The 13,313-nt window shown below is 37.3% G+C and overlaps 1 protein-coding gene across 1 annotated transcript in view; it reads right to left on the reverse strand.

The window, feature by feature from the left end:
• LOC135080532 (adenylosuccinate synthetase) overlaps positions 1-8,292 on the reverse strand; it is a 33,139-nt gene extending 24,847 nt beyond the window's left edge. Inside the window, exons 1-2 of the mRNA XM_063975177.1 lie at positions 8,002-8,292; positions 1,121-1,223 (exon numbers count right to left, since the gene is read on the reverse strand). Of these exons, the coding sequence (XP_063831247.1) occupies positions 1,121-1,223; positions 8,002-8,190 (292 nt within the window). The 5' untranslated portion in view covers positions 8,191-8,292. The remainder of the gene's footprint in view (positions 1-1,120; positions 1,224-8,001) is intronic.
• Positions 8,293-13,313: the final 5,021 nt, after the last annotated feature.

Here is a 13,313-nt window from a genome sequence, read left to right on the forward strand (position 1 = left end):
AAAATAAGCATGACTTTTCAAATGGTGCAATATTTACAAATGGTTTTCGGCTATATGAATCATCTACAATTAAAAATAAAGTACACATTATAAGCAAAGTCCAAACGGTCAAACTTCGGTTATAAGAACTCGTACTCATTACAGAAACGTTTGCTCCCAACCGGAGGCGAACCTGGTACCATAGCTCACATTTTCGCTCGCAAACCAGCAGGCCAAGCGATATTTTATATCAATTACTGGTAAAATCCAGAATTGCCACACTTATTCAAATAACAGAATGATCGATAAGAACACTCATGACCCAGACGTGTTATATTTATGATAACAGCAACTATGTGACCTAGTACTGATCTCAGATAAGTCACTTGATGTCATCGAACCACAATCACGTGTGGAATACGAACTTCCTGGACTCCGTCTCTAAGGCCCTTGTTTACTAGGCTAGTGATGACGAATTGTGCGACAAAGAATTACGTATTTGTGCTTTGGTTTATCAGATTAATGAGTCATTTTAAATTCAGTTGACTGAAACCATGGATTCAGTTAAAATCGGGGTCAGTCGCGGAGTCTTAGCCTAGGCGCAGACCATCTATTTTTCGTCGGCCGATAGTTTACTCGGGCAGTTGATCAGTATGGGCATGTATGGAAGTGCGCACATTACGCCGATTTGATTTGGCCGATTCTTCATACAAATTAAAATCGGGCCCAACTATCGGCCAACTAAAAATCGGTGGTCTGCGTGTAGTCTTAGGAGACCCTTTGGAGTCTCTTAGGGACCTGTACGTACACTAAGTTCTATAAACTAACCGACGGAGTGCGTTTTATAAACGCGCTTTTCCAAGTGTGGTCTTGAATATTGATTCGAGGTATTTTTAACAGACTTCAACAAAAAGGAGGAGGTTCTCATACTTTATTTTTTATTTACTGTAGACTAACAGTTTTCCTTGAAGCGCATTTTGAAGCGCACCTAAACTATTCCTTGAAGAGCACCTATGTTTACGAAGATGAATAAAAAATACAAAGGCAATGACATTAAAAATCACAGATGCGCTTGAGGAATAGTTTAGGTGCGCTTTGAGGAATACCTCTTGATTCGAGGACAATAGGAACTGAAACTTACCAATAACGGACTTGCATTTCTGGTTGATGATCCCACTGGGCAGCAGGTGGAAGTCGAACTCCTTGCCGTCGACAACGACTGTGTGGCCCGCATTGTTCCCGCCCTGCAAAGAGGAGAATGTCAAGTTAATCTCTTCATGTCATTCAAGGATGTTTCCTGGGTCAAAAAGCAAGAGTTTTAATTAGTCCGTCAGTTAACTTATCAAAAAATACTCTACACGTATTTTTCACTTTTTCAAACTAATGAAAATTTAAAGAGATAAAGCGCGCCAAAATTCATAAGAAGAGGCCCGTGACGTCAATGCTTGCATAAAAGTGCCGCACGTTGTGACGTCGTGCGGAACTTCAACGCACCATAACTATGTAATTATTTGTTAGATTGACAAATAAAAATATATGTGTCCAATATTTTTTGATATTAAACATGACGGACTAAAAAAATTTTTTTAGGAAACTAGCCTATTCATGCAACATTTTCGAGTAAGACCCTGCTGTGATGACTAGCCACAGTCAGCGTCACATAGTAAAAGACGTGTTGCGAAGTTTTTGGCTACTTTGAGTGTCACAAATTGGAGACTGTACCAGGGATGCAGTTCGTTGCTTTCAAAACTCGATAATTGGGTGAGTCAAACGCATAGGTAGTCTGTGAATTATGTTTTTTATAATATCGAAACTATGCAAACAATTGCTGGATATTTGCCTCGGAGTTGCAAAAAACTTATACTGTTTGGACTGTTGGTACATAATGGCAATATGATTCAACATTGGCCATATGCATGCATATCACAAAATTTAGGTGTTTTAGAGAGATCATCGTTTTGAATAAATCGATGACTGTTGTTTACACGGTCGAACAGAAATCGCAGGTTCTTTCGTCATCGCATTACTGATCAAAAAAACTATCCGAGTTACTTACAAATTTACCTGCGAATTTAGGTTCTAAAGTAGTAGGTAATTAGTGATAAAATTAATAGATATTAAGAAACCTGTAATACAGGTAATTTTACTTCCGTCATGTAGGTAACTTGATATTAACAATGAAGGTAAATGAGAAGTTATTGTAAACTAGCTTTCCGCCCGCGGCTTCGCCCGCGTGGAATTTTGTATGTCACAGAAAAACTTAATCGCGCGCGTCCCTGTTTCAAAAACCGGGATAAAAACTATTCTATGTCCTTTCCCGGGACTCAAACTATTTCTGTGCCAAATATCATCAAAATCGGTACAGTGATTTAGGCGTGAAAGCAAGACAGACAGACAGAGTTACTTTCGCATTTAATAATATTAGTATAGCTGATGTAAATAAATAAACAGTAGGTATGTGTGCGTGTGCCTAAAGTGCTAGGTACTATTATTTGTATTCTGTGCTATACGAATACCTATAGTCGTTATGCTCGTCGATTTTATCTTTTATTAATGAGTTTAATAGGTCTCTGTACTATCAGTAGGTTGTTTTTCATTTATATTCTGACGATCGAAGTGTGAATGAAATCTTCTAGAAACAACATTCACCTGCATGCAAACGTCATTCAATGCAGCTGTGAGCTGGTCACGTTCGATTGAGTCACACAAGTAAACATATTTTGCAGAATCTTTACCAACAGTTACTAACACCCAAATCTTAGTCAATAGCAGAGTAATATTTAATATTACATAATGTATTTATTACAAACTTTTTCCTAATTTATTTGCTGACAATCAAGATGCGCGAGAGAAGTAGCGCTTTCCTATGAAAGCGCTACTTTTTGAAACACCTATGTGTGTAACCATCGGCATATGACTGGTGGAACAGGTCGAAATGAAGATAGATCACATGAATCTGCTTCTTCAGATTCTGCAAGCATTCTCATTACTTTCATTAAAAAAAAAGAAACGACCATTTAAGAAGAATGACAATATGAGATTGCTGAAAGCCCTATTGGCTTTCATGCACTTAAGGAGGTAGGTACAAAGTTCTCAATCCGATTCACTCAATCCATTACGAAACTCTAAATAGGTTTGCATTACGAATTACGACTACAATGAATGTACACATCATTCATCACGTACCTATCTTGCTTGTAGTAGGTTTGCTAAGAATGATGACGTGTTCATGCAGTAGGTACTAAGGATAGAACAGCATTAGAATTTAAATTCGCACACATTTTATAAAGATTCGTAATATGTAGTTCTAAAAATACGCCTCCAGAGCAAATAAGAGCATACCAGAAAGGGCAGAAAAGTACAGTTAAGAAGAACCTTCACAAAACATGAAATAAGTTCAAAAACTTTTTTGATCTATGGTCCTCAGTTCATAACTGATACCTTTTGAGTCCGTCTCTAGATATAACGATACTTTCAAAAATGTATAGTACATTGACTGACTCACTCACTCATCACGAAATCTCAGAAACTATAACATCTTTGAAATTTGGCAGGTAAGTTCCTTAAAGGGTGTAGACATCCGCTAAGAACAGATTTTACGAAACTCCATCCCTAAGGCCTCAGCCTCGAACTTAGCGGGCAGCGGGGCGGGAGCGGCGGCGGCGCTGGAGCGGGGCGGGCAACGCAGACCCGTTCTCGAAACAAGCGGGCAGCTCGCGCGGCGCTTTAGCGGCGAAATGTTGTGTTCGGGGTTGTGTTGTCGAGATATTTGTTTTTATTCGCAAACGAAATGTCTGAACAACGGCGACAATTTTATTTCGATTCAAATTTATTCCTAACGCTCGATTTATTGTGGGCAAAAGAAGGAGTGCGCTCTGCCCGCTCGTTGCCCGCTCGCTCGCCGCTGCCCGCTCGTTGCCCGCTGCCGCCCCGCTGCCGCGCCGCTGTTTTCGAGAACCGGTCTATTTGATTTTACGCATAAGATCCTGCCGCTCCCGCGCCGCCGCCGCCGCCGCCCCGCTGCCCGCTAAGTTCGAGGCTGAGGCCTAAGGGGGTAAAACGGGATCCACGCGTACGAAGTCGCGGGCGGCCGCTAGTCTAAAGATAAACGTAAAATACGTAAATTAACAAAATTATTGGCAGCCCTATGTATTCGAATCGCGTACACCCATCATGTGTCAGTTTCCATGATTGTGAACCTGCTTGTATGTATGCAGATAGGTACCTACTGTGAAATACGTACCTAATAATGTAATTATTAAAGCAATTTAAATCACAATGCAGATAAAACGCGAGACCTTCGATCTGACATAAGATTTCACTTTTATTCAATAGGTAAGTGACCCGCCCAGTTCAATCAACAGAGTTGAGAAATAGGCTATTATTAGTTTACAAATAAGCATAACGAAATTGTTTCTTGATAATAGCATTGCTTGCTTAATAAGACATTTTCTTCTGAGAGCTATTGTGCATTAAAAACAGAAAGGAACCTTATTTTTTTGTTTGGGTTTTATGGAGGACATGTACTTATTAGTTCATTAAAATTACTTGCACAAAATGCTTATGGGACTATTCCCACCTCTCGTTCCCACCGCTGCAACTCCTGTGTAGCCAGAATCTACAGCTTGACCGCCAATAATAACCCAGCCAGTTAAGGTCAAGTAGAAGTTGCACAAAATGCTTGTAGATATTTTAAAAAATCCACTAACACTTGTGATGAGTATGCAATTTTGTGCAAAGTAGGTTTGATAAAGGAAGGTCTACTGAACATTATTATCAAATTACTTTATTAGGTACTTGTCACATGCTTAAGTTTGCAAAAGATGTCCAATTGGGGCGCAAAGGACTCATTGGCATGACCCTAGGTCATCATTTTTCCACCACAAACTAAATTAATGTTTTATTTATTAGGAGTCTTCAGGGTTTAAATAATTAGGTACTTATTTTACAATTAATATCGCTTGGTTTTAGAGAAAGAAGTTACCAATAGCATGCTTAATGTGCAACATTATTATTTATGTAAAATTAAAAATGACATTGCAACAAAACTTATTGATCATTGAATCGTGATTGTGATAAAACCTGCACTAGAGAACTTGTTTGTTATACAATACTGATCCTTATTTCTTACGCAATAAAATGTATTTACAAAGATTAATGTGCTTGGTCATGAATATAGATTGTATTATCAGTTTAAAACATCTCCAACTTCCTGCTATGACAAATACCTACACTAACTTGCAAAATAATAATCACAATTCATTTTTATGAATATTATTCTTAAGGAAAATTTTATTTAACCCATTAGAGGTCAAACACAAAGTACAAATATATTTTCAAAATTTTCTTTATTTTCATATTGAAATCAGAACAAAAAAACACAAGATACAAGAAAATGCTGAAAAAATGTTATTTTCATGAAATTACAGGGGTGTACTCAATTGGGTACAATGACCTCCTAAGTATGCTAAATTTCAAACTGCGCCTTTTCTACCAAAAATGTTTTAAGGGACTTCTTATACTGCCAACACACTGTTGAATGACAAAGAACATACCCCAGCTCTTTTTGAGTTTTTATGGGATATTTTCCAACACAATTTTGAAGGAAAACCATCAACTATGTGTACAGCCGGGTGAATTTACTTTGTTTACTTAGCATATCTCTTCATCTTGTGACCAGTAAAGTACTTGAATACACTATCTCTCGAGGTAGCTTGTGGTACTCAGATAGTACCAAAACCCGTAAATAGGGCTTTATAGGAATCCCAAGTGTATTGTGTTGATTGGATACTCCTATGATTATAGCCAATAGAAATATCATAATGATAATGAGAAGCATCGTAGTTATCTATTGGATATAAAAATATGTTCAGTATTTTTTGTTTTATCAAAATATACTGTGCGAATTTGAGGCCCTTCAGCTCTTCATAAAATATAGCAAACTTATCACCACAGACTTCACGATTGAAGAATTACGACTTTTGATTGGGTGCGGATTCAGAGCGGATTTGTGGGAAACCTATCGACTTTTTTTCACGCCAGCGGTTCATTATCGCTGTCATCCTATAAACTGCCTTTACTTCCACTATCCCCTCTGTTCATAAATACCCTTTAGTACGTCTTATGGTATGAAACACGCCGCCATATCGTCTTTTTAGTCAACGCACTTGTATCAGGTGGTACAATTATTAGCTAAAATACATTCATCGTCAATAACTATCCTGTAAATGGCTCCAATAATTTCTTCAAGTCCCTTTTAGCTCTTTGGAGCTGTAAAATGTTACAAAAAAGCAAAAAATAAATACAGTTTTTTTACTTACGCATGTTGTCATTGTACCCAACCGAGTACAGTAACTTTTACATGACCCTAGTTTTATTTGAGATGTAAATATTATATTATATTGTGCTTTATAACTTACTCTGATATGTATTCTAAAGTAATTAAATAAAAAAATCTACTTTTGAGCAGTAATTGTTATAAAAAAATTAAAAATTAAACACCTACCTCCACTACGTTTCAGTAACACAACTTCAACTGATACTTTTTATCAAAAAAAGTCCCACTACCCGCGTCATTTTTGTCAATATACTTTAATAGTGTCATAATGACGTAAAATAACAAGTCAACCCATGTTAATTTTGTGAGATTTGCAATTAACACGTAAAAATATAGCTGTACCCATTTGAGTACAGTGACCTCTAATGGGTTAAATAGGTTTAAATTTAAACTTAACATAATTTCTGGACTATTTTGTGATAATGTGCTAGTAAGTATAAACATCATGTTTTTATTAATAATGAGATGTGTATGGTTTTCATGCTACTAATTACACAAAATAATGTGTTCTTTGTCAAGGTTACCAGATATGACAATTTTACAACAAAAGAAAAACTGTTTTAAAATTGGTACATTTTATGTAATTGTAATTACCTACTTAAATATCACATTTAAATGCAAGTTCCTGAAAACAGACAGTCATTATGATAATGAGAAATAATACACAAAGTTAATTTAATTATGTATGTGTTGGCAGTCTCACTCATTCATTCTACTGCCTAAATGTTTCCACAAGCTTATGACACAGAGTACATACATATTAAGCATCTACTATGTAGTCAAATAGGTGCCAAGCTTACTCATCACTTGACTGTAGATTTATTTAGTTTGAAGCAGATTTCTACCAGTTTTACACATCCAATCAATTGACTTTTGAACAATATAACTACTCAGAATAATATTCTTTCAATTTAAAGACATTTAAATGTTGTATACAAAGAATTACTAAAATAAAAGTTGGTTCTGTCCAGATATAAATAAACATGGATTATTGTCAAAAGACAATGACCTCTGTTATTTCTGATACAGCTGATTAAAATTAGACAGAGCCCTAGATATGTGAAAAAGTGTGAATACTATACACTTAACATGACAATAAACGGCCCAGACCTTGGCAGGAATCCACAATTAGCCGGCAGCGTAATTATAACGAGGTCTATACGCGACCGTCATACCTACTCTATAGCAAAACGACGTCACATGATCAGCTCATCAGACACGCGAAAAAACTTTAAAATATAAACTCGCACATTTTAAATTACATAATTATCCCGAACGCGGTAAGTTTACGCAACACTGAACAAACGATAGTCAGTTTCTACTAGAAAACTTGGCACTAACGCAACGCAAAGTCCGGATTTCATACAAAAACATTGTGTGCACAGTGCACATGTTTTCAAACAAAACTTGGCCGAGTGCCAGAAAAAGAGGCTTCTCAATAAAAACTAAGTTTGATGCTTTTGCCGCAATAACAGCAAGGAAAATAAAGTTAAATTCAGAAATAGGTAAGTACTAGCGTAAAATTCGTACCCTAAACTTCAATTCTAACCTCAAAATAAATTTCCGTAAACAATTAAATGCTGGTTGTAATGGTGCAAGTTTAATTTTTAATAGTTGGGAAATATCATAGGGATGTAGACTTAATTAAATACCTACGTGGCCAAGAAGAAATATCAAAATCTGACCTGGCAGCGGCAAACGATGTCGGAATTAATAGCGAGCAGATCCACCACTTTTCCTTTACCCTCGTCGCCCCATTGAGCACCCAACACAACAGTCACTTTATTTTCCATTTTGGATTTTTTACACGGACACGAGCAAGAGGACATATCACCGTTTAATTCAGTTTGCTTCGAATCTGCAGTCGAAGCCATTATTTATTGCAAACTTGGGAATAAAAACGCGATTACGCGAAAGAGCGAGACATGCGCGCGCCGAATCAACCGGACCGTTGCGAAAAACTTCAGCGGGGGATACCAGTGCTATTAAGAAATCTCCCACAAATATACCACTACCACAGAATAAGTAATAGTACAGGTACAGAAGGATTACTCCGCAAGACGATTTAAATAAATGCGAGTCTTGCTTAGAGATGGGTTTCCACCCGGGTAAAAACCCACATGAGGGTAAAAACCCAATAAAAACCCGTTTCATTCCACCAAACAAATAATTTTATAATTATTTCAATTGGTATCTTTTCTTTATTTTTATTGAATTTTTCTCATTTAAGTTTATTGATTAATAAGTAATAAGTCAAATTTAACACTTTAACTATGCATTTATGTCGTGGCCAAATCGTAAAATTGATCACGTTATGATGATGTGACCAATTATTTTATAAAATGGTGTTATTTCAAGAATCGTTGAACCGATTTAGAAGAAATTTAGTAGGAACACCATAATTTGTGATCATGGCAAGGACATGGAGGGGGGGGGGGGGGGGATTTCTGCTTAAAAACTTGAAATCGAACCGAACTTCTGCCACTGTAACGCATTGTAACGTTTTTCAAGACCTCCTCTCCCCCCAGATTGCATTACGTAACACTAGAACGCCCCCTTAGCAACAAATACCACTTCTCATTTAAAAAAAAACGCTATTTTTGTTTTCACCCACCAGAATGGGTGATAATGGGTAAAAATCGGGTTTTTACCCAAATAACCCAATCGGGTGAAATGGGTTTTTACCCACTACCCATCTCTAGTCTTGCTACGACGCGATACAGTGGAATTCAGCTCGCACAGCACTAAGTACCTACAATTTTATTCACCTACAAGTTTTGTCTCTTTCTATCGCGTGCCTCTGAACTCTTCTTACGCTGTTAGGGTTGCTGTCTAGTAGTGTCTTGTAAAAAAATAATTAATCTACTTATTTGTAATGAGGTACGTATGTAGGTAAAACCTTGGGAGAGGCCTTTGTCCAGCAGTGGACGTCATTTTTGGCTGAAACGAACGAACGCATTCTGAGCAGTAGTCATGGTAGGTTAGGTTCCTATACTATCCTAAGAATTATTGATTACCTACATGGCCAACATACCTTTCAACATCTTTGGGAAGCGAAAAAAAAAGATAAATCCGGTAGATTTCTTTTCGAATTTAAACACCCGAACGCCGCACAATAATATTTATTTCTCTTTATGTCCATTTTTAAATAATACTTCGATCATAGAATTAGGTACTACAACGCACGCCAGCGTCCTGACGGGCGCGCGCGTGACACTCGACTGATATAATACCCGCCGGCGCACAGTGGTCTGAAAATGAAGCTCCCATACCATAGAAACTTAATGTCAGAAATTAATAAATAAAAATATGTATTGTGTTTAGTATACCTCCCTTTGTTTTACTAATATAGTATGAAGGGTATGAGTAGCTCCATGTGTGAGAAAAAAAATATTTTAATTTTTTTTGTATGGAAAAAAACACTTAAAGTGGTTTTTTTTCAAACTGAATAGAACTGAAGGGCTGGTACTCACATGAGCTATTGCACCATACACGGCGATCAAGATGACATACAATTCTTGTGCCTTTGGGTGCCGCTTTGCATGTACCAAGCTTTGGAAGTTTTGAATTTTCGGTAGGTGACTTTTCAAGTCTTTGATGTTATTTTATGAAGTTATTAACCGCTTTCAATACGAGAATAGTATGTAAATTAATACTCATATAACTAGGAATATACTAGGGATATTTTTAAATATTTTTTATTTTGAAAATATAAAAAAATAAAACGTTTAATCATTGAATGAAGTAACCAACCAGTTGGTAACTGACATTGTTATTAGTTCATCATTTCAGCCATAGGACGTCCACTGCTGAACATAGGCCTCCCCCAATGCTTTCCATGTTGATCGATTGGCAGCGGCCTGCGTCCAGCGCTTCCCTGCTACCTTTACGATGTCGTCGGTCCACCTTGTAGGTGGACGTCCCACGCTGCGTTTTCCGGTACGCGGTCTCCATTCCAGAACCTTTCTGCCCCATCGGCCGTTAGTTCTGCGTACTATGTGCCCTGCCCATTGCCACTTCAGCTTGCTAATCCGTCGGGCTATGTCAGCGACTTTGATTCGTTTACGGATCTCCTCATTTCTGATTCGATTTCGCAAAGAAACACCAAGCATAGCCCTCTCCATAGCACGCTGTGCAACTTTGAGCTTCTGTATAAGGCCTATAGTGAGAGGCCACGTTTCCGAGCCATAAGTTATCACTGGTAAAACACATTGGTTATACACTCTAGTCTTCAGGCATTGACGTATTTTGGACGAAAAGATGTTGCGTAGTTTCCCGAACGCTGCCCAGCCGAGTTGGATTCGACGATTGACCTCCTTCTCAAATTGGACCTACCTAGCTGGATCGTTTGTCCGAGGTAGACATACTTGTCGACAATCTCGAGAATTGAGCTCCCAACCGAAACTGGGTAAGGCGCAACATGGACATTCGACATAAGCTTCGTTTTGTCCATGTTCATCCTCAGACCTACCTGTTGGGAAATTCGATTAAGGTCTTAGAGCATTGTGCCAAGATCTTCCAACGATTCTGCCATATCCACAATATCGTCGGCAAACCGAAGGTGAGTGATGTACTCGCCATTAATGTTTATGCCGAATCCTTTCCATTCCAGGAGTGTTATTAGTTACTAACCTGCTAATGACGTTTTAATGAAAATAATAGAAATCAATATTGATTAAATAAAGAATTTAAAAAATCGAAATAGCTTCATTTGTTACCCATTAAGACTATCCTAAATTTTCGACTTCGACGGAGTTGTGCTTAAGTGGTGGGGGCCCCCGAAAGCGGCGTTTTTTCGTTTTTACGGTTATATCGCGTAATTACCCTATCGAAAACTAATAAATAAATAATAATTCATAATACATATTATGTATTGGAAAAACCGTTCTCGTGCTTATCTTCGTAAAAGTACAAAATGTACGTATAATTATTGACCCTCTCTACGTCCAATGACTCGTCACTCGCAGGCTCCCAAGCCTTGTAAAGGGCCGACTCAACCAGTTTAACCCTGTCAAGGCTTAAGAGCTGGATGCACCTATCCTTGTTCGTCCTAGCCGTTCCTTAACTGCGGTTACTGCACCTCTTCCTCGGCTGAGGCGGTCCTTTTCAAAACTTGGAATCCTGCGGGTATCGAGCCATTGGACGTGGAGAGGATCATTAATTATACGTACATTTTGTACTTTTTCGAAGATAAGCACGAGAACAGTTTGTCCAAAACATATGAATTTGGTCTTATTCAATGCAGGATTAAATGCTCTTCATCCGTCATGAAGACCAGTTTTCTATAGGGTAAGTCCTTTACGCGATATAACCGTAAAACCGAAAAACGCCCCTTTCGGGGGCCCCCACCACTTAAGCACAACTCCGTCGAAGTCGAAAATTTAGGATAGTCTTAATGAGTAACAAATGAAGCCATTAAAACAATAAAATCTTTTGTAGGAATCATTTCCGATTTCAAATGTAATTCTACTGGCCTATTAGACAGTTCGATTTTTTAAGTTGTTTATTTAATCAACATTGATTTCTATTATTTTCTTTAAAAGTCATTAGCAGGTTAGTAACTACTAACAATGTCATTTACCAACTGGTTGGTTACTTCATTCAATGATTAAACGTTTTATTTTTTTATATTTTCAAAATAAAAAATATTTAAAAATATCCCTAGTATATTCCTAGTTATATGAGTATTAATTTACATACTATTCTCGTATTGAAAGCGGTTAATAACTTCATAAAATAACATCAAAGACTTGAAAAATCACCTACCGAAAATTCAAAACTTCCAAAGCTTGGTACATGCAAAGCGGCACCCAAAGGCACAAGAATTGTATGTCATCTTGATCGCCGTGTATGGTGCAATAGCTCATGTGAGTACCAGCCCTTCAGTTCTATTCAGTTTGAAAAAAAACCACTGTAAGTGTTTTTTTCCATACAAAAAAAATTAAAATATTTTTTTTCTCACACATGGAGCTACTCATACCCTTCATACTATATTAGTAAAACAAAGGGAGGTATACTAAACACAATTCATATTTTTATTTATTAATTTCTGACATTAAGTTTCTATGGTATGGGAGCTTCATTTTCAGACCACCGTGCGGCGGGGCGCTTCGCTGTAGGTAATTATCGGATGTACCGCGCGGAGTGAGCCAGGCCTGCCACTACCTACAATATTTTCAAACTAGTTTGGGCTTCAAGTTTTACAAAACCACACCCTGTATTATGCAAATACACATGAGTTTCTCCCTTCATTTGGCAGTGATGCTTTTAAGCAACAACCACTTTGAATATTTCTACAGCACCAAATAATAAGTTTTGTGCAAATCATTCGATTTTGTTACGAAGCTTAGTTCAGCAAAACACTAGTAAATCGGTCCTCGACTGAGTTTTGAGTGATTTCATATTCATATTTCTGTCAGACGCCAAGATGACGCGCAATGAGAATAACAAAGACGGAAGTTTTATGATTTTATACTATATTATCATCTGTAATTGTTTTTGTTTTGTCTAAATTTTATTCATAATAAATCAAACTAATCATATAAAGCAATATTTGGCGTAGAAACTGTGTTTTCTAATATATGACATGCTTCCGAACCTCGATGTTGCCTAGAAGCATCAGTGCCAAACATCTAACAAAATAGGTTTATCTTTTTGTTAATACAAAAGAGTGTCAATACCCAATAAATCAATCATGTATTACATGAATAATGTTATAGAGATGGTATACAATTACTTTTGATGCAATTATGGACCCTGTCGGGCACAGCATTTTAGGAGAGAGGAAGAATTTGCTGTCTGACTCTGTGTTGTCTGTCTTCAAGCTTATACCGCTGAACTGATTTAAATGATAAACACATTTTTCTTGCGTTGAAGTCAACAACTATAGCAGATAACAGTAACATACCAGTTTCAGAAGCTAAAGAGAAAATAAAAAGCCAACCTTGGCTCGGCATATTGATCGTGAAGTATGATGACATGCGTCATCTATCAAATG

This window comes from Ostrinia nubilalis, chromosome 18 (assembly GCF_963855985.1).
Source record: "Ostrinia nubilalis chromosome 18, ilOstNubi1.1, whole genome shotgun sequence".
Classification (NCBI taxonomy): domain Eukaryota; kingdom Metazoa; phylum Arthropoda; class Insecta; order Lepidoptera; family Crambidae; genus Ostrinia; species Ostrinia nubilalis.